The sequence below is a fragment of the Cajanus cajan genome, chromosome 6, assembly GCF_000230855.2.
Source record: "Cajanus cajan strain Asha chromosome 6, NIPB_CcT2T_4, whole genome shotgun sequence".
NCBI classification, from domain to species: domain Eukaryota; kingdom Viridiplantae; phylum Streptophyta; class Magnoliopsida; order Fabales; family Fabaceae; genus Cajanus; species Cajanus cajan.
In genome coordinates this window covers 41,766,297-41,789,541 of record NC_138522.1, presented here as the reverse complement: position 1 = coordinate 41,789,541, position 23,245 = coordinate 41,766,297, and the positions used below count along the sequence as shown (strand labels likewise).

General features: G+C 28.5%; 1 protein-coding gene and 1 long non-coding RNA gene across 2 annotated transcripts; one reads left to right on the top strand and one right to left on the bottom strand.

Moving 5' to 3' along the window:
* Nucleotides 1-7,750: 7,750 nt before the first annotated feature.
* LOC109817322 (putative pumilio homolog 8, chloroplastic) lies at nt 7,751-13,227 on the bottom strand. Its single transcript, XM_020382583.3, has 5 exons — nt 11,790-13,227; nt 11,506-11,668; nt 10,079-10,242; nt 9,678-9,933; nt 7,751-9,587 (listed from the first exon to the last, which is right to left on the bottom strand). Exons 1-5 carry the CDS (start codon nt 12,938-12,940, stop codon nt 9,483-9,485), a joined length of 1,839 nt encoding a protein of 612 aa, XP_020238172.1. The 5' UTR covers nt 12,941-13,227; the 3' UTR covers nt 7,751-9,482.
* Nucleotides 13,228-17,928: 4,701 nt separating this feature from the next.
* On the top strand, nt 17,929-22,516 carry LOC145959072 (uncharacterized). The gene is made up of 5 exons (XR_014434687.1): nt 17,929-18,276; nt 18,403-18,507; nt 18,737-18,798; nt 19,002-19,075; nt 20,363-22,516. It is a non-coding gene; the product is annotated as an uncharacterized LOC145959072 (long non-coding RNA).
* The last annotated feature ends 729 nt before the right edge of the window (nt 22,517-23,245 follow it).

The window sequence follows — 23,245 nt, the reverse complement described above, 5'->3', positions numbered from 1 at the left end:
TCAGGCAATATGATTTGTTTTTTTGTGTGTGTTTATAATTTTTCTTATCATGTTCTAAATTAAATATCCTTTTGCTAAGGATAGTTTAGGAAAATATTCTTGTTATTCTTTCAATTAATAAAAAAACAGTAACAATTTTTTAAAATTATTTATTAAAATTGCAATTTTATAAAAATTCACCTTATATTGTGTTTTCTATCAAGCGCATGCCATCATATGAGCTGAACCATCACTAGTAACGGGTAAACTTATAGTTTTTTTAATTTATTTTCTTTTATTTTTTACCCTTAATACTTTAATAAAATAACATGTATCTCTCCGTTTAATGTAACAATATTTATTTAATTATTATACGATTTAATTTAGATTTCAATAAAATATTGCACACACAAATTAAATCATATTATACGTCACCTTATTAAATTTTGAGGTGGGAACAAGACCCGAGTGTTGATTTAATTACGAATAAAACCGCCGGACATTAGGGAAGTTGAGTGCCTGCACTGATATAGTACTGTAATCCTTTGTTTTTTTTTTCTATGTTTAAGAATTATGTACAAGAATTAAAACCATAATTGATATTTTAATTTTTTTAAATATTTTTTATTTATTTTTTATTATATCTTTTAAGTGATTGAAAAAAAAAATAAGTATATTAAAAATAAATAAATATATTATTAAATAAACATACATTAATAATTAAAGATAAAAAAAATAATAATAATAAATAAAAATAAATTATTAATTTTTAAAAAGTGACAAAAAATGTTAAAACGAGTTAAAAAAAAAAATGGACGAAGTAATAATATTTAAGCAGAGCCTTTGGTGAAACAATTATATTTCCACCATACACGATTGAGTTTATTTTTAGTCATGACTACGTCAAATGTCAATTTTTGTATTTAAAGAAGGCCCAATTAGAGAAGAGAGCAGGTTTTACTTTATATAGTCCAGCCCAAAAGTGGTCACATGTTGATGTTATATACACCTTCTATCTTTTATAAATACATTTTTAATCTTATTTTTTTAAATAAAATTTTTAAAATATCTTTTTAACTAAATTCTTATTTTAAGTTTTATTTTTAAATTTATTTTTTATTTACTCCTTCTTTTATCATTCTTCTTCTTCTTCTTTCTTCTTCTTTTTCTCATTCACCTTTTTCATCATTTTAGTCATTCTTTCATGATTTTATTCTTTTTGGTTTTTTATTCTTAATTTATTTTCTTTTACAATCAACATAATTATATTTTATATTTTTATATTTTAAATTATATTTTTCACTTTCTACTCTATTCTTTCTTAAATCCTAATTTTTCATTCAATCTTCATTATTCTCTACATTCAATATAAGGTACATATTAATATATTACTTATGGACAACAAGAATATATAATTAACGTACTTCGATTGTAGACGACAGTAGTGGACGACAGAGATAAAAAAATACGTAAGTTAAATTTGTCATACTTCTAGAAAATAAGATTCGAAATGTTAATTTTAGCATTCCGGAATAGTAGAATTATTGTTCCGGAAAGCATTTTTTAGAAATATGTTTTTTATATAATTCTGGAAAGAACTTTTCGAAATAGTAACTTTAGTATTCTGAAAAGTACTTTCTGGAATTATGTAACAAAACATTTTCAGAAAATACTTTCTGGAATAAAAATTTACTATTATGAAAAATATTTTCTGGAACAAAAATTTTATTATTTCGGAAAGTACTTTTCGGAACAAAAACTTTACTATTCCAAAAAGTACTTTCTGGAACAAAACAAAAAAGGAAGAAGTATTGCAAAAATTGAAAAGGGTAAAAGAGGGGGTAAAGAGGTCGGAGAAGAAAGTGACGAAAAAGAAAAAAAAAGTAAAAAAGAAAGAAGAAGAAAGGTGCCTGGAAAAGAAAGAAGAAGGGAAGTGCGGGAAAAAGAAAAAACAAGAGAAGTGTAAATCTGAAAATTATAAATTCTAAAAAATATTAAGAGTAATTTAGAGATTTAATATATTTATTATAAAAAAAAAAGAGTATGTTTATATATAAATGGTGGAGGTGTGTTTATCGTCAGCCTAAGAACATCTCAAGTTGGTTGTTTAATTTTCTTTTCTATTATTTTTTGCATTGATCTTCTTTTAACACGTTCTTTTTAATGTATTCTATGTCAAATTTTTTTTATCAGGTGACACCCTTGTATAAAACAGTCACATTTTCATTCTATGTATGTTTGGACAGTTTTGTCATTTTGGTGTCTACTTTATTTTTTGTATAATCATTACTTTGAGAAGACACCATTAATCCATTACCGCATTATATTATTTTAATAATGCACATTGGTTATGGAAATTTATCTAAGATATATTTTTAAGTCTAATATTTTATATATCATCAATGTATCATAAAATTATTAAATTTAATTATAATGGCAATTTTAAATATATAATTTAAGTAATTTTAATTAATAATACAAAATTAAACTTTGAAACTATTTTTAATAATAAAAAGTTAGTTGCATATCAACATATAATTGCTTTAAGTTTATATTTGAAATTATAAATGATAATAAAAAAAATTTAATATATTTTTATTATTAATTAAATATTATTAATAATATAGTAATTGATCTTTTTTAATAAACTCTATTTATAGCGTAGTATTTATATTTTTCTTCGATAAAAATTATAATTTAATGCTTTTTAGTTTACAAAATTAATAATTGAAATTTTAACATCTATAATTTTAAAAAAATTATTATAACGATTAAAGATTCTACATGTTAATATGTAACTCTTCACATAAATAAAAATAATAATAACAATAAAAAACACACACACATTTTTATAAATTATGTATCAATTGTAACACAAGATGTTTTTACCAATTATTATTGATTAAGATTTGTGTTGTGTTAGACATGTTAAGTTGTTCAAAAACTTTGCAATAATGGAATTCCTTGTTAGTTTTTAGTTGTTTAAGAGTATCTTTTAGCAGGGTCAACTTTGACTTATAAGAGAAAATATATGTTTTTTTTAGATTAAAGTCTTATAAGTTCATTTCTCAAAGAATTTTAAAGAGATAATAGTGAGAGGAGCTCTAGAACTTCCTGAGAGTTGTAGAAGTTCGTAGTTGAATACCGGAGTAGTGATTTGAAGCCTCTAGTTGAGGATTAGAGTGGAGTGAAGATTTTTGGTGTGTGTTCAGAGTTTCTTGTCTTCTTCTTTCTCATCTCTCTTGGATTTTTAGACTTTGCGGAAAGGGAAGCTAGAACTTAGTTTCATGTTGATCTTTGAATTTCTATATATGAAATGATTGCATTATGTTCATAAGCTGCTTGATATTGAAGTTGGTTGCTAAGCTTTTGGGTTCTTAGTTTTTGAAGAGAAAAACTTGATGATTTTGTTTAAATGTGGTTGCATGTTGTTCTTTTGAATGGAGTTGAGTTGGAAATGATGTATAGATCAATTTTCTTGTATTACATGTTGGGATTTTTTAGTCTTTAGGTGAATTGAGCTAAAAACATGAATATGTTAAGTGCAAAATTCACATCTTGTTGGGTGAAGCTTCAAGACACTAAACATGTCACATGTTATAGGTTCTTTATCTCACTTATATTGGGCATAAGATTGGTGGTGTTAAGTATGAGTTAAAGGAAAGTCTTTAACTTGGTGACGTTAAACACAAGGTTGAGTGACACCCAACATGGTCCAATTAGAACACTCTCTACATGCCTAGACGACACTGGTGTTATAGTATGGTGATGTCGGGCATGAAGCGTGATTTAGGTTGTTGGTTTGATAAGGTCAAACCAATTATATTACTTATATGTATTATAGAAGATCTCTTAGTTGAAATTGAAATGTGTGACAATCTGTATAATTGTTGTGTTGTGCATGTGATGTGTTGACTGAATTGTGTTATTCATATGCTATGTTGACTGGGTTTTATTGTTCATATGTTGTGTTGATTTGTGATGAGTTGCATTAAGGTGTTGTTGTTGTGTTATTCAAGTTGAAGAACATATTGTATTGTATTGAAAAGTTGTAAGTTGATATTGTGTTGAATTAAGTCGAGTTGTTTATATTGATAGTATAGTTGTTTTTACTTCTATATTGATTGTAATGATTTCTTTTAATTCTAGCTTATTCTTACATGTTTTTGTGGTTGGACTATGATGATCTACTTGGTTTGAAAGCAAGAATAAGTTATCTGCTGAAGTCCTTTGAAGACTAGGTTGGTTGGCGGTGTTGATTTTGGACTACCTCAAAGTGTTTGTTAGCCCAATAATTGTTAGTTGTTGTTTGGTCAACAACTTATATTTATATATTACACTTTTTGGATTACAGTATATATACTTCTTGTGTAGCATTTCGATTGTTGGTATAGATTATATATATATATATATATATATATATATATATATATATATATATATATATATATATCATTACTTGTATATGCAATGACTGTACATTAATCTTAGATAGAAATATGTATGTTTTTCTTCTGTTATGGCTAGTTATGAACAATTAAGTGTGTAGAGACCTAATAGATCGTTACACTAATAATATAAAGTAATTTTATATTATTCTTTAATTTAAATTAATTCATATGATAAATTTATTAATTCTTATAATTATTTTAAAACTAATGTTAAAAAGCATTATTTGTTGATAAGAAAAAGAAATCACACAATAACGTATATCTATTAAATGTAAACAAGAAACAGGCGGCTATTATTCAATACTCGGTTAATTGTTATAATTGATATATATATATATATATATATATATATATATATATATATATATAAATGTAAATGATACATTTTTTGCGGAGTGAAAACCTGAAAATAGCAAATTTGTATAGAATTTTTCGATCACGCTTTAATAATCAACTTGGAAGTTTGGATGACTAATTCCTAGTTGCTGCCAAGGCTTGCGGGATTATAATTAGTTATAAAGGCTTATCGGTTCCTTTCTTACGTGTTTCACTTTCCAAGTGATGAGGTGAGACTGAAAACCGATGAATTGGTCATTATAATGATTTAATAAGGTATTACTAGTTAATAATAACCAATCAATGAATACAATAAACTGTCAAATCAAATATCGATGGTAGTGTGATAATCTTAACTGCGGATTTTTTTTTCTTACCATTTTTAAAAGAAAATTTATTCTTTTTATGGAAAAATTAATTAAACTTTTTTCAAATAAATTAATCTTAATGATATTTCTCGCATGTCATTCTTTTTCAATTTTCAATTTTTTTCACACTATATTTAACTGAGTATTTTACAACAAATTTCATTCATGAATTCTTTTTTTTTTGGAAGGATTTAATTCCTTTAAATTAAAGAATTATTTAGAAATAAAAAATAATAATAATTAGTTAAAAGTTTAACTTTAAATGATTATATTATTGTTTGGACAAACTTAAATGATCATGTTATTTACTGTATATATACATATAAAATCCATGTGTTTGATATTGAAATTAATTCCTTTATCAATAAATTGAAAAAGCAAATATTTATATAAAATAAGTTAAATGAAAAATAATACAAATTAATTTACAATGTAAGATTTATAATTTATAAAACATCATAAATATGATAATTATATATATATATATATATAAATAATTGAGGATCGCACAAATAAATATATTTTATCACATAAACTTTTAATATAGTTTTTTTAAAAATAATTTTTTTAAAACATTGTTATTTAAAATTATTTATTTTCATATTAACCATAATTTTAAAATAATTATATCAAAATATAATCAAATTAAAATTAATATATAATATGGATAAATTTAAGTTATATATAAAGTTTGCCGTTAAAATAAAATAACTATATTTTAAAGGGAAAAGATAACATTGATAAACAATAAGTGGGATTGAAGGTTTTGATGAGTTTAAAACAACCAACAACTTGAAGAAAAGTTGAGTCCCCAAAGGCCCTTATCTTCGGCCACAATATGAGTAATTATTAAATATCTCTTTCAATGATAATAATAATAATAATAAAAAAAGAACAATTGTATCTTTAATTAATTCGTAACATATATGTGAAGAAGTTAGACTTGTTCTTATTCTTGATAGAAAAATATTGTTTATGAAATAATGAATCTCAGATAGATGCTCAATGATATTTAAATTTCACATAAATAATTAAAATTTAATATTTTAACATAAGCACGTACAATTCAATTCAATAAAAGAAAAATATAAATTATCGATCTGTTCAAATTTTATCACCATATTGTAAACATCTTTTATAATTTATTTAATATCAATATTCTAATAGCATGAGATATTTATATATGTTATTTCTACAAGTTGTATTACAAATTTGACGAATGAGAACAATTTTATAATCACCAAAATGAGAACATGTACCCTTATTTAAGTAACAAGTTATGGTATTGGTAGGCCCATTTAGCGCGTGTTTAGGAAAAAATATCTTATAGAAAAATAAAATAGCTGGTTTTATAAATAAAAAAGTTACTTATAAAAAAATCTGGTTGTTCAGAAAATTTGCTGATAAACAGTTTTTCTTTTTAAAAAATAAATTATTTTTGTGAAGCTGAAAATTGAGTGGAATGTTCGAAAAGATTATTTCTCACTTTTCAACTGTTTTTATAGAGAAAAAGAAAAGTATTTGTGGAAAAAAAAACTGTTGTTTAAAATTATTTATCAACATTTTAATTATTTTAAATAAAATTTTATTTTAATTATAATAATGATCGATTATTTATATAATAAATAAGTACTTTTTTTAATGTATTTAAATAATAGTATTGTTGTCTTAAAAAATATACAGTATTATTCTATAATATTTAACTAAACTTGTAATTTAAGCTAATAAAATACTATAGATAATGCTCAATGCTTCCTATAGATTATGTTATTATTATTATTTATTTTTATTAATCATGTATAAAAGCATTGACTTCACATATGAATTAGTTATTTTTATTATTGCATCATAATATAATGAGTTTACACATTAATTACTCATTTTATTATTGTCATCGTAACATAATGTGTTTACGCATGACTTACATCCCAACTTTCAAAGGAATAGGCATGAATTACTCTTTTTTAATTTATTGAGACTGAAAATATATTCGGAAGTTAAGTTTTGAAGAAATAAAAAGAGTAGCACAATTTTTTACTTTCGAGAAAAGCTTTTACCCTTTCATAATTTTTAAAATGAAACAAATAAAATATTATATTAGCATTTGTCAAAAAAAATTATATAAGCAAAACTGATTTTTAATTTGATAATTTGTTAAAAAAATTATAGTAGCATAAATATTTTATCTAAAAATTTGAACATTAACTTTAAATTAATATCAAAATATTTAATAATTGATTAATTATAATAATAAAATTATAACATATACAAAGAGTGTCGTTACAAATATTATTAAAAGTATTTTAAAAATAATCTTTTTGTTTACAAATATTATTTATAGTCTTTTAATTTACAATTAAATATTTATATTTTCTTTTTCTTTACTCCGAAAACTTTATTGTCAATATCCTCTAAAACATTATAAGTCATAGTTTATATAAACTCTTTTAGGTTATTATAAATGTTTTAACTTTTTTAGAAATTTCTTTTTAGTTATTCTAGTAAGTTTGTCGATCAAAACTATGAATAAAATTATGTAACCTAAATTGTTTACAAAATTATTGATAGATAAGTTTATTCTTAAAAGATGAAATCAATTCATCGTCTTTATATAAAATAATTCAGCCAATATAAAGTAGATTTAAACAAAATCACAATACATATTTATACACTACAATAATATGAGATTTTAGGAATATTAAAAAAAATATTATTAAATTATAAATAAATGTTATTAGTATGATATTTTATCAAATATAAAATAAAATTTATATTATTAAAAAAATTAGTAATATTTTACATATTAATGACAATATTTTTAAAAATATTACTAAAGTGATATTTTACAACATTTTAATAATATTATTAAATTTTTTATAAATTTTATAAAAAGATAATTAATATTAATATCAATTGTACTATTACTTATATTTTATCATTTTTGTCTAATTTTTTTTTAAGATTAAAGATATCTATTTTTTTTACAAAAAAATATATCTTAATAAGTTAATCACGCTAAATCTAAATTACATATTAAAGTTTATTTTTAAAATTTTACTATATAATTATATATAATTTTTATATATCATTATTTTATTAATTTTAAAAATAATTAAAATGTAATCTTTATATTTTATTTTTTTTACTCGATATGAGACTTATTTTTAAAAAATAATTTTAAAAAATATTATTAAAATAAAAAAAATATTATTCTATTTATAATAACATTTTATTAAAATATATTATAATAATTTATTAATTTAATCTATAGTAATATTTTAATAAATATGAGTAAATAAATATTTTAAAAATTGTTAAATGTAAATGTGATAAAAATAGTTTATCTCAAATATGATTAAGGTATTTATAACATAATTTGTGAGTATTAACTTTGAAGTATAGATAAATAGATAATAAACTTAGAAAAATATACTCATACTGCTACAACTTCCAAAAAACATTTTACATGTGAGCATAGTGAATGTCTAACATAATTTGTAAGTGTTAAATTTGAAGTATAGATAAATAGAAAATTTGTGAGTCTTGTTGTCATTTGACATCATTTGCATTGACATCCATGATTTGATGTTTTTATTTTCGTGAAAGACGGAATTAAAAAAAAGAAAGAGAAAAACACATGTCTACTCTTCCATGATTTCATCCTCCAATTATTATTTTGTTTAGTGTGAGAAAGAAAAAATAAAAAATAAGTGAGTGATAATAATATATTTTTCAGCTACTTCTGGATCTTCTCACTCATTTCTTAACAAAACACTTACTTAATATTCTTCAACTATCAATTAAGCTTAATAATATAATTTTCTTATTTAATTTTATTTTGTTCTGTTATAATAGATAAATATTGAAAATTCTGTTAATAGGAAATATATATGGATAGAAAAAAAAAACAAAACAACAAAATATGACATGATATTCCAACTTATAAAATAATTTTTTAAGACTTACAAAATAACTTTAAAATTAAAAACTATTAGGATATAAAACAACAAAACCTACAAATTATTAGGACATGAAAATGCAATATAAATAGTTTGTCTCAAAAAAACAGAATCTAGGACATAAACATAATTAGAGACCCAAAATACCATAAAAAAGTGTCATACATCACACACAACAGATAGGACAACAAAATAATACAAGACAAGCTACGGCTAAATCAAAAGCATATGAAAACAAGGCTTGCCTTTAGTTCAGTTGCCAACTTCTTCGGAGTAGACACTAGTCAGACACACATACTAGACACACGGACACAGAAATACACTGCAAGCTGACTTAAATATAAAAATAAAAGAGACTACTGAAAACAACAACATATGATACTTGGGCATCACTTCTTGAGTAGACTTCCCGAGAAAATCCTCTTGCAATATGGACTGGTGCGCAGGATTTTGTGAGGTCGAACTGCTTCAACCAAAGTTCCATGGAGAGGACCCTATGGCACACGGTTAATATTTAAATTAATAACTTTCAATTACCATAACATGCTAGCTATGCAAACAATGGTATGCATAATTTTTCAAACCTTAGTTACAGCAAGAGCAGATTGAATGACATAGTTGGCAAATGGGTCCTGTAACAACTGCTCAAAGTGAGGTGCAGACAATAATTCTCTAACTATTCTTGATCTAGTGTCACCAATATGCTTAAGACATTTTTCAACCACGTGACTGCTGAATTTTTGAGTAGACAAATTTACATAATTCCCTTTAAACAGACCAAGCAGTTTGGCTGAAGCAGCCGGAGTATCCATCTCTATAACATATTGAACAACATAGTTTCTGCAAAATAATTTATGAGTGCTGCTAAGTATAGATAAATAAATAATAATAAAAAGTAATATGATGATCTATCCTAATAAAAGATGTGACAATGAAAAGTTGATAAACAAACTATATTTTATCAATAATATTCTATGTATGTTACCCAAATGGATCCTGTGAGAGGAGAAGTCCATGTTTGCATATTTCTGTAACCAACTTATCTCGATTCTTCCCCACAGAGTAATCAATGCAGCGTTGCATCACACAACATCCATGTCGATGAGTAGCTATCTCAACACAAAACTTCACAGCAGCATCAAAAATAAACTGGCATAATTATAAAAAGAAACAATAAGAAACTTCACAATTTTGTTTAAGCAAATTAGATAGCTATCTCAATACAAAACTTCTCCGCAACATCAAAAATAAACAGTCATAATTATAAAGAGAAACAATAAAAAAAATTTTCATAAATTTGTTTAAACAAATTGGTCCAATAGAAAACAGACAAAATATACAAAATCCCATGAGTTCATAAGAGTGGCATGTACATATTCTAAAAATTAAACATTCCATGTGCTACATCATCCATCATAGAACCTTACTCACCACACTTGACAGTTTGGAGTAGAATTTATAGTATAGAAACCAAGTTGACAGCATATTAGTTTAAAGACTGCATGGGATACAAAAGTTTGCAGTATTCAAGGCTAAATTAAAGACAGAAATGATCCAACTTGATAGTAATGACTAATTAGACGAGACTTGTAGTTGCAGTAAAAAAAATTGAGATGGATAGACGTCTTTAATTACTTGACATATTGCAAGTGCTTCATTCATGAGAAATAGTTTAACTAGCTTACACACGTATTTCTTCTTTTGACATACTCAAATAATTAAAAAAGACATATTTCTTCTTTTGATATACTCAAATAATTAATAAAAGAAGGAGATGTCTACTTCCAACGCATAATGTAAAAGTTAAAATTGATTATTCGAATGTTATATCAATAACTTTCTTTTCTTTGAAATGAAAATCACAATATAAATAAATAATGTGTATTAAGGAATGATACTCAGAAAGTAGTTTCTCTTCCCACTTTTGATGCTCGTGTATAGTGCATTTCAGTATAGTCGCTTCATAATATTCAATTAATTCAAAATGTTTAATAAGCACAAAAGAACATACATTGTAGTATAGTAGCTTCATAATATTCATGTAATTCAAAATGTTCAATAAGCACAAAAGAACAAAATGAGGACAAAAATGACAGTAAAAACATAAAGAAGAGTAAAAAAAAAAGTAAAAGCAAGAATTATAATACTTGATTATCTTGACAACTAAGTCATTGAAAGCAACGTTAAATTACGTGACTTAATTATATATATATAGAGAGAGAGAAGGAATACTGCATTGCCATATATATATATATATATATATATATATATATATATATATAGATGCTTCATAATATTCAATTGATTCAAATTGTTAAGTAAGCACAAAAGAGAACACACAGGTAAAATAAAGAGGAAAATACAATAAAAACTTAAAGAAGAGTTCATAAGTAAAAGAAAGAAGAGTAATACTTGATTATCTTGACAGCTAAGGCATTGCAAGCAACGTTGAATGACGTGATTTCCATTCAGATCCCTAATTAGATCAAGAAAACCAGGTTGAATGGCAGACTTCACCATTGAAACTTGTTCGGCGGAGTTGAGCGTTTCGATCAACTTCTGCACCACGCGTGTGCTGTTGCAATGAAACAATTAACTCAGTAACCAAATAAAGCAAAATACATGCTTTATCCCATTCATTTACATAGAAAAGCACAAACTTTAATTAATATGGAAAGGTATATAATATAATATACCCATGAGTATTTAAAGAGATGCGAACGAGCTGGCCCGGTTGATTCGTCAACATGAACACAATCTGCAGGCGTTGTTGATCGGTGCAAACATCGAGCAACTTCTGCACAAGATAATTCCCGAAAGAGTCTATCATAAGTTCAACCACACTCCCAATGATTCCCTCAAACACCATACACATATCTTGGTAGGTTCCTTCGTCAACCAACCGCTGCAGAAAACGACAACCGTTTTGATCCTTAGCCAGGTTGTATATGTAACACTGAGCGTCAGGCACAGAATAAAAATCCAGCAGCATGGGCAGTGTGAAATCACCATTGTTCTGATTTTGACCAGAAGCAGCAGCAGCAGCAGCAGCAGAAAAGCTCTTAGGACCCACGCCATGAATAGAAGCCTCATCACGGGGACTCCTTCTAAAGCCCCTGGTGGAACTGTACCCGTTCTCAAAACACTGTTTTGCTTCTCTCCCTTGTATGATGATACTATTGTCACACCTATACCCAGAAGGGTCACCCACGACTCTCCTCGGAGATATAACATGTGAAAGCTGCTCCGAGTCTATGGATGCCTTTTCTTTTGCGGCGTAGTAATAATGCGAGGGATTGTTATTGGCAGTGGAATTCAATGGAGAGAACCTAACCGGCGTTCTGACTCCTCCGTGAGACTGCGGAGAGACGAAACGATCCCGAAGAATCTGATAGTTTGCATTTGCACCACTGGTGCCCTGAAGGTGTTTTCTCCTCTGGTCCAAGATATGATGGTACATGTAGTTTCCGAGGTTATCTGGGGAGGAAAAAGTAAAACCTTTTTCGAATAAAGCGGTGTTGTGGTGGTGATGAGGGTAAGAGTCGATTTCCCCGTCGAAGAGATTCAACCTGGAAAAATCGTTGGGGAGATCATGGGCCCACATGGGGTCAGTGAGAGTAGAGGATGGCGGCAGTGAATAAGATGTGGAAGAAGGAACGAGAGGGACCCTGGTGATGGGGGAGCCAACGGCCACATGATCAGGGTGAAGGACGCGGAGACACGGCGGCGGCGGCGGTGTTGGGGTTTGCGTGGGTGCATTGGGAATCCCAACGAACCTGGCTTCTGCCTCCTCTGCTGTGCCTCTCTTATCCTCTGACATTGTCATCTTCCGCATTGGCACGGCCATGATTTTGTTTTGACGTGGAAGTGGTGGAGGACGGAATTGGAAAGGAGGGGTGTGGTGTGGATGCGTGCGGTGGGAGCGTGGTTTATGAATCTTGTTTTGATTCCATTGGGATTTGTGAGATGGTGGTGGTGGACGGAAGAGAGTGTCAGGGTTTTTGATTGTGTTTGTGTACTCTCCTGACTGACTGAGTGACAGTTTTAACAAACAAAATCAGCGCACACAGTAGCCGCAGATGTATTCCTCCTACTTCTTTATTAGGGTGATCAAAACGAGATTATGGAAAAATTACCCGATTTACCAATATATTTTCCTCTTTTTTTTTATCTTTTTTGCTGATTATTTATTTATAACTTCAATTTGATTTGATTATATCTAATCAAAATTACATTATTCTGTTATAACTAACCAATATTAGATATAACAGTTACTTATCATATTCATGTATTTTAAAAAAAGCAAGTATATATATATATATATATATATTCTTTAATTTCTATTTTATCATTTGTCATTATTTTCTCTCTATCTCTCTTCTTTTCACCATCACAGAGAGAAAAAAAAAAAGCGAAGAAAAAGTGAAAGTATATTAAGGTTCCTAAAAAAACTATTTACTATTAATTTTATAAAAATAAAATTATATATGTTAACATAAAATAAAATAAAAAGAGATAATATACAATTTTTTTTATCTAAAATAAAATAAAAACTCTTTCAATTTATTTTAAATCCCACTCAATATAAAAATGATCTTATACAGGAAATTATGATATATGAGAATAAATCTATAACAATTTTTTTTAAATTAATCTATATTGATCAAAATAATATGAGTATCATGTCAGTTTTATAAATAATTTTATATAGATAAATTAAAATGATTCTCTACTTTGTAAATATTTCACGCATATTTATATTCATTCTTTTATAATATTCTTCTCCCATGGAGGAATGAACTTCATAATACAAATATGCAAATGTATCTAATATTTTTCATATTGAACAAACTATCTATTATCTAACAAGTAACTCTATATCAAAATAATATATATATATATATATATATATTCAAAATTTAAATATTATCACTTGGCATTATTTTTATATTTATTTTCATATCTTTAACCTCTAATATTTTTAAATGTGTGATACTATGAATTTTTTATGTATGTTTAATTTATTAATTAAATTGATGTTCCGATTTATTGTTTAATTTTTGTGAAATTCTAAAGATTTAGAATCTTAATTAGTTTATGTTATTTAAAAATTATTTTGAGTTGAGGTCAAAGTTGACCAATTAAGAGAAAGTATATAAGGTATCCTTTAAAACTTGAACATTATAAGTTCATTTCTTAAGAAACTTAAAGAGAAGTTAAAGAGGGGATTTATGGGGCTAGAGAGACTTCCTTCCTCTTTTGATTCCACAAAAGCATTCTATAATCCTTCCCTAGAATTAGTTGAGTTGTTGTGTAGAGATTCAAGCTTGGAGAGCTTCAAATCAAAGTTCTCGAAGTGTGTGCGAAGTTCCTCAAAGGATTTTGTTCTTCTTTTTCTACCTCTATTATGGGTGATTTGTAGCTAAGAGAGGCTCTTGCAATTTTGTTGTTGAATTAGTTGGTGAATCCTTGCTTGAATTATGAATTTTTATGGTTATGTTGGTTGATTTTGAAGATTGAATTGCTTAAGTTGAGTTTGTAGTTGATTTTAGAAGAAGTTGAAAACAAGTGATAATTTGAACATTTGGCTAGTTGCATGTGGAAATTTATGATGTATATGAGTTAATTGTACAGTATATTTGTGAATTCTTGTGTTGCATGTTAGTTTTGGCTGAATTCCAAGTGATTGGAGCAAAAATAGTGATTCTACCAAGGGTAGAAATCTCTATCGTGTTGAGCACAACTTTATGGGGTCGAACATGATAAAATTTAAAGGCTCTCTACCTCACTAACATCAAGCATAGGATTGGTAGCATCGGACATGACTTAGAAGGGAGTTATTTGACTTGGTCACACCGAACGTGGGATGAATGGCGTCAAGAGTGATTTACTTGTGAGCTCTTTGACTTCGTGACGTTGTGCCCTAGTTAAGTGGCATCAAAAGTGATTTACTTATTTAGATGAACTCTTGGTGCTCCTAGGAGCTCGTCCAGTGTCAGAGTTATAAGGTTTTGAGCTTTTGATATAGTGGTGACCTTTGGTTCCTAAATCTTTGGAAGACTATCCAAGATCTTGCGATTCTTCTAAGCTTTAAAATCTTTGTTCACATGGATTTTAGCCCATTGAGAATGGTTTGGAACCTTCCAAACATCTCATCAATGGTTTTGTTATCCTCCATAAAGAACAACTCATAATGTCTCTAAACAGTAACAACTTGTCTAAATCTTACATCTTCAATATCCTCACGAGTTACCCTGATGATTTCCCATATTTCCTTAACAATCTTGCAACCACAAAACTTGTTGTAATCTATATTTTTGACATAGAGAAAATTAAGTATCTTGCCTTTTCTGTTAAGTTGCAAGATGATGTAGTCTTCTTGCATGTACTCATTTTTTGGCTTGGTTATAAGAACATCACCACCTATGATGATCTTCTAGAGATGGTATTAGGTGGACTTGATGAACATCTCTATCTTGGCCTTCCAATATGGGTATTATTCTCCATCAAAGGTTAGTAACCTTGCAAAAGAAACTCCTTCAAGTAGGTAGTGACATTCAATACTTCCCATCTTAGGATCTTTTTCTTTAACACGGTTAGATGCTTAACCTAATCAAAGTTTGAGTTATGATACCAAACCGTGAAAAGAAGATAAACACTAAAAAGGGAGTTGAATAGTGTCAATCAAAAACTTAACATTTTTTTAAACAATGAGGTAGTATAAAAAACCTTACGAGTGTAAACGTAGAGTTAAGAATAAATAACATAGAGTATTTTTTATATTTGCTGATCTCAACCATCAAGACTACGTCTAGTTCTTGATCAAGTTACACTATTTTTTTACAAGTATAAGGGTATTCTTTCACAAGTCAGTTCTAACTCAACCTAAGTGTTCTTTGACTTACCTTTTCAAGTAGCTATACCTATGTTTTTTTTTAGCAATAAAGTTTCTTCAAACTCCAACAATCAAGTATACTTTCACAACAAAACCTCTCTAGACTTCAACAACCAAATATTCTTTTACAATAAAGTCTCTCTAGGCTTCAACAAAAAAGTAATCTTTTTCAACAAAGTCTTTTCATGCTTCAACCAACAAATATGCAAGTATCACTAGTGAAAAAATTGGATTTAAAATCGGAGTTTTAAAATCGGTTATAAGGTAACCGATCTTAAAAGTGACGCGGTGGCAATTTTGTAAATAATATAAACACTTTTAAGATCGGTTAAAATTTACCCGATCTTAAAAGTACTTTTAAAATCGGTTATTTTATGACCGATCTTAAAAGGTATGTTGATAAGTGTCTAATTAGTTTGATTTAATACTCACTTGAGACACTTATCTAGCACATTTTGTGTACATATTGATATTATTTTTATCTATATATACTTAGAATCAAAGAGGTGCTTTTGATTAATGTTAGTACAGGGAATAAGAAGCCTTTGATCCAATTTGGTGCTTATTTTGTAGGTTTTGAAACCTGGAGAAGAATGGCTCAGCCATTCTAAAGCGCTCAGCGGAATCAGGTCAGAGAACTTCCCAAACTCAAGGCGCTCATCCACTTCAAAGCGCCCAGCAGATTGGCCTTGGAGGAGAAGGAGTGCTCTATGCCTTCAATCCGCTCAGCCATTCCCATCCGCTCAGCGGATTTCATCCAGGAACAAGGGGTGCTCTCTACCTCTAAAGCGCTCAGCGGATCTCAGGCGCTCAGCCCTTGAGGTTTCTTCATGGTGAAGAACTCCCAATCCGCTCAGCCGTTTCAAGGCGCTGAGCGGATTCTTCTCTTCCTGCCTACTCTGTTTTAATTCTAGCAATTATAAAAGGGCAGGGGAGAGAGAAAAGGAAAAGGGAGACGAAAACAAAGAGAAAAACAAGAGCGGGGAGCACAGGAGGGAGAAAGAACAGAGTGGGAACGAAGATTTGGAGGCTGGATCACTTGGGAACGAGGATCAACTCCTTTTTCTTCATCTCTTCCTTTGTAATTTCTTCTTCCACTCCTTTGATCTTGTAAATGGCCATGAGGGGCTAAATCTTTGAGGATTGGTCTAGATGTAACTACTAACTCTTCTTCTTCTTAAATATATATATGCATTTCATTTTCATTACTTGTGTTTGATTCTTCTCTTAATGCTTATATCGGCTTGATCACCCGTTGTATGATTTTTGGTTTTTGAATCCGGTTGGAAAACGTTTTTGAAAACCCGAACTGAATCTTGCACCTAAACATCTCTTGCTCTAGGAATAGACTTGATTTGTTTAGTCACCTTGTTCAAGTCATTGCTCTTAATGCAAAGTGTTAATCATAAAACATAGAGGAATCATGTTTTAGATTAATTACTTTAGGATTCAATTTTGAGGGATCTTGTTGAATTACTAAATGAACGTGGAAGTCATAAAGATGAAATCATATTTATTTTAAGGAAATTTAGGAGTTAGCAAGTGCTCTAGGGTCCAATCCTTGTTTCATATAATTGTTCTTATAACTTTTACATTACCGTTTTAATTTTGCCTCACATTAGCTCACTTCCAATCATATCAACATCTCTATATTAATCATTAGAGTAAGAATTACTAAATTCTCAAATCCCTGAGGACGATACTTAAATACTACATCGAAACTTGGTCCGCTTGCCAAGTGGAGAGATTGCGAAAATCTTCATCATATGTCTATCACAACTTTTAAGAACGGTTCAAATATAACCGATTTTAAAAATTATTTTTAAAATCGGTCACAGTTTAACTGATTTTAAATCATGTCTTTTTTACTACTTTTAAGATCGGTTATATAGGAACCGATTTTGTATGTAACATATAAAATCGGTTCATAGATAACCGATCTTAAATATCATTTTACGTTTCTACATTTTTGGCCTCCACTCTCTACTTCGTTCATTCAGGTTCGTTTGTTCGTGCTTAGGGTTCAGGCTTGTTGTTGCCCTTTCCTTCATTCGTGCTTAGGGTTTCTACTGTTGTTCTCCATTCACATTTCTGTTGTTCTCCGTTCGTGTTCGCAAGGGGTGTTCTTCGTTCAGGTTAGCAAAGAGCCAGCTCTCCGTTCGGGTATGCAGAGAGGTTCACGAATATTGAAGAATCTCCATCACTACAATAGCACAGAGGCTTCTTCTTATTCATCACTGCAATAGCACATAGGCTTCTTCTTGTTCATCACTGCAGAAACTAAAGAGGTCACAGAACACTAATCCTTCGCATTTCTTATGCTTCGAGTTTCGCATTTCTAAAGATATATTTGTTCATCACTGCAATAGCACATAGGCTTCTTTCTCTCTGACTTGAATTGAATGTTGGGGCAGATTTATCGGATATTCCAAAACAAAAGGTTGACGAGCTTAAGGGCTTGTGTGAGATTGAAGTTGTGCCCTATTCGTTGACACTAGGGTACTCTTATTGGAGTGCAGGTGAGTGAATGCATTGTTCTCTTCAATCACACTGCCAAGGCTGTCTTTCAACTTTATTTTTTCATGTTGATGGAGTAGTTACGTCAAAGTGTCTCTTTTACTCAGGACCATTGTAGTAACTTTTTTACATTCTTTGCTTTTAAAAATTGGATTTGTAATGATTCATTTGTTTCCTACATTTGTGCTTATATGTTATTTACAATTGTATGAAAATTTTTTGTTTTCATAGAACATGTGCTGAAGCAGATACTGCCTACTGGAGTGGAGGTGCCTTCATCATTTGAAACAATTGTTAAGTATTTGGAATAATAATTTATGATCATTTTGTGAGTGGTATCTGAGCTGTATTATTTTGCCCTTTATGCGTTGTAAATTTTTTTTGTTTTTTAATATTGATTCCTTCAGAGGGGAGTAGTGAGGTTCATTTTCGTTAACAATTAAATCTGTTTGGTTGGTTGCTGATAGTAAACTAACATCTATCCTACTTTATACAGGTCAAGTTGCCCATTTAAACCTACACGACGAATTACTTCCCTATAAAGATGTTATTGCGAAGGTTATTTATGATGTATGTACAACTGCATTGAGGTTTAAGTTTTAGTTTCAATATATTTTTTACAAGCTTTCTTTGTCTATTTACTGCTGCTATGAAATGCACTAGTCTTGTGTACAAGTCAGGTACAAAGATGTTATGCTTGTCTTCACTGAATTCTCTCCTTTTTAATTCATTTTGGTTTGGAATAGTCAGCGTTACATTATTCTCTGTTTGGGTATATAGCATAACTATTGCTGCAGTATAATAAATCTGCTCTTCCAAATCCATGTTTAGGAATTTTTCTCTTGCCCTGTCTTACTTTGTTAATATTGTAAATTTTTCTGTAAATTAAGCATTAGAATCTTTGATCCTGTTTGGCCTCACATCACTACTACTTTGAGGGCAATGTGAGTAAGGAGCAGAAGAGGAATTTGGACTGTAAAGTGCTGTAACAATCTTGCCTACATGGCAAGGTGTATGTGAAAAGGAGGTAACTGGCTAGCAGTCAAGATAAAAATAGGGGAGGGAAGGATCTGGGAATGGTAGGCTAGATTTAAGTAAAATGGAGAGGTTTCTTGGCTGGGTTGGGTCCCTGGGGTATTCTTTGCACATGTAGAATTCCCTTGTTATCTTTTATTTATTTTTGCATTTTCAGTCTTAACAAAGGGCCTTTCCTTTTAAGGAGCTTGGTCTCCCAGTTTCCTACTCTAATTATGAGTTCCTATTCGATCTATTTGATCTTGCTTCCTCATTTTAGTACTATGTTACTGACATGTATATCTGTGTTGTTTCATGTATGTTTGAAGCAAAATGAATGATGTAATTAAAAGTTCTATAATTTTTGTTTTACCAAATTAGATCACAGTATTTAATTAAAATGTTTGTTATTTGTCATGAAATATCTGATGAAATAGAAGTTAAAGATTATCATGCACAGATAAGGGTAGAGAGACCAACAAGTGTATTACGGTATGCAGTTAAAATGTGAGGGAGGGGTGAGTGACATTATTTTAGGCTGCAAGTCAATGTATAGGACTTTATGATGTCCAGTAGAATCTTCCATCTGGAACTGTTGAATCACTTGGATCTATCAATTTTTTGGGGGGATTAGGAAGCAGGTGAATAGAAAACAAGAGAGAAATATTTTAATAAGGCGTAGCTTTTTGCAGGAAGCCTGTATGATTGTTTCTTTTCCTCATACCATTACATAGCATGTAGATTTTATTTTTAGACACTAAAATTGGTAGTTATGCAAATGATGAAGAATTTGAAAGATATTTTATTGCTGTTATATTTTTAACGTTGACTCATTCTATGCAGAAGCAATTGAAAATTGGCGCAAGGAAAAAATGGAGGAGCTTAAGTTGGCTGATGCTTAATTATTTTATTTTTAATGTATAAAAAATAATTAAAAAAATATTTTTATTTTTTATTTTTAACCCTCTCAATGATCTTTTATTTTCATTTGTTGTACTCGCGCTAATTATATTTGGGTTCATTAGTTTAATTATTCTCAATCAAGAAGAATAATCAGTGACTATCTTTAATGATGATCAGTTTGGATATTTATTTTTGAAGTCGAGTTAATTTTGACATGTATTATATAGTGTTTTTTTTTATGGTATGTGTTTATGAAATTAATAATTGTTCTTTTTAATCAATCACAAACGTTCAACTTTTTTTAATTAACATTACATATAATATTTTCTCGTAATATATCAATAAAATAACCATCTATTACTAAAATCAGTTTGATAATTTTATCCATTTTTTAAAAATATAAAACAAATTTTTATAACTAAAACTAAAAAGAATTATCTGAATCTAAAGTCTAAACATAAGTATTTATCTAGTTAAAAGTTAAGGTGAAAGGTGAAGCGGTTTAGCAGATTGGAAGTGAAGATAGGTTGAGGATTAGGAAGAATCACCATTGAGCAATCAAAATCCCAGATCGGAGACGAGGCACGTGCAGGCACGTGTTGGGTGCTAACAACTAACAACCACTCTTCAAAGTTAAAACCAAACACACATCGCCGGCGAACTTAACCAGTATCCGATACTAGGCCGTAACGGTAAGCCCTCAACGATTCATTATTATATAAAAAAAGAAGTAGCATTAACTAAAATAAAATTATAGATAGAATATTTTAGATAATAATATAGTTCAAAAATTTTGAATGCATGATAGAATATTTTAGATAATAATATAGTTAAAAAATTTACTAAAATAAAAAAAGAGAAATAGAATAAAAAATTATATAAAAAAAAATATGGCAGGTTTTTAGTTTATTTGGTTTGATAAAAAATTGCAATGAAATAATGTAACAAGTCATTTAGTTTAAATAGAATGAAAAAAAAGATTATAAATAAACATACTTGATTTATTATTTGAAGCTTTGAAATGCATGCACTTTTTTTCTCTATAAATCTTGTCTATTATATATTTAGTTTATGCACACATTAAGTGAACCTTAGTTTCTCATTTGAGATTCAATACAAATGATTAAATTTATTTAATCATTTATATTTAATCTTGAATTGTCTTGGTGGACAGTTTGGGATGAGTAATTTTCTTTATACTTGTTTGATACGTACAAGTTAAGTCTCATCTTAAATTTGATTAAATTTTGGTTTATTGCATTTTGTGTTGTTCTTTGAGTGCATATTTGATTGTGGTGTACATAATTTGATGTCACCACTTTCATTTCATGTACTTAGAGACCAATACGAAATGCTGTCAAAATTTTGTCAAGTTTAAGAAAATGGATTGTACTAGTATACATTGATCAAGTATAAAAAAATATATAATTTCTTTTATTGATTATCATTATATTTGACTATACACTAATCATAATGTCATTTTATCATTAGGGCCATGGAAGGATATCATATACTTAAGGGTTCAAAGATGAAGAAAAAAAGGAGTTGTGTCTCTCCTAAAGTAAGATTTTAATTCTAGCAATGATATTTTTTTTAAGTAATTTAGTAATTTTTTTAATTACTATTCTATTGAAATTGATTTTATATTCCTATTATAGTCTCATAAACAAAAAGGAAATTATGAGTGCGGATACTATGTAATGTAGACAATGCATACTATTGTCGATTCACAAATAGTATCTGGGTGGACTGAAGTAAGTTTTACAATTTTGAAAGTTTTTGTTTTAAGTTCTCATTCTATATATTTTATGAATTATTACTAATTATTTTAATTTTTCTTAACAGATATTTATAGATCGATCACCATTGTCGCTAGAAGACATAAACATCATTAGGGAGTAATGGGCCACATTTTTTATTGACCATTACTTTAACTAGTTTGGGCTTATGTTTTATAGTAGTGCTTTATGGGCTTATGTTTTATAGTATTGCTTTAACTAGTTAGAACTTACATTTCATTGAGCAATGTAGTCCATTTATGTATTAGATGTATTTAAAACTATTCAATTATATATATATGATTAACATTTATCATCTTGTCATTTGTATGCGATTTGTGCTTCATTGAGAAAATATTTTGAACTGTCTGGTTTTTCTGCAGGTTTTTTGTTCTGAGGTGCTCCCAAAACAAGTCAAACATACAAAAAAAATCACTACTTTTAAGATCGGTTATAAAACAACTGATTTTAAAAGTCTTGACTTTTAAGATCGGTTAAAATTATAACCGATCTTAAAAGTCTACTTTTAAAATCGGTTGATAACCGATCTTAAAAGTCTACCTTTTCAAAATCGGCTCTTTTAAGATCAGTTCCATAACCGATTTTAAAAGTCCAAAATAATCGATTTTAAAAGCCTTTTTTTCACTAGTGTATTATTTACAATCAAGCCTTTCTATGCTTTAAGCAATAACACAAAGTTAAAGTTGGGAAATCACTTGTTGTTTCATCTTACTATCAAGACGTGATACAACAAATTAAGTGCAAAGTTTTTTATATAAAAAGTGAATATAAAATTTTTACAAAGATTGTTCTTTCTTCTTTTTGAATCTTCAAACTTCTTTATATAGATACTTCATGAAGATGATCATTGCAAATTCTTGAGCATTGCTCACAAGCTTACTTCGCCTATCTTTGTCTCCCTTCCTTATGAGAAGAGGTGTTTGTTGGTGCATTAATTGTAAGCATTAAATGCGTTTCACTAAATTATCACTTTTTATCTAATCGAAGCGACTATTTATCACATTCATGATATCAAACGGTAGGA

Bases quoted from the DNA above. Each gene is read 5' to 3' on its own strand.
- LOC109817322 (XM_020382583.3), bottom strand. From the start codon at position 12,940: ATGGCCGTGCCAATGCGGAAGATGACAATGTCAGAGGATAAGAGAGGC. The intron at 11,669-11,789 runs GTATATTATATT...TCATTGCAACAG, and splicing joins ATCTCTTTAAATACTCATGG to CACACGCGTGGTGCAGAAGT. The intron at 9,934-10,078 runs GTAACATACATA...ATTATTTTGCAG, and splicing joins CTCTCACAGGATCCATTTGG to AAACTATGTTGTTCAATATG.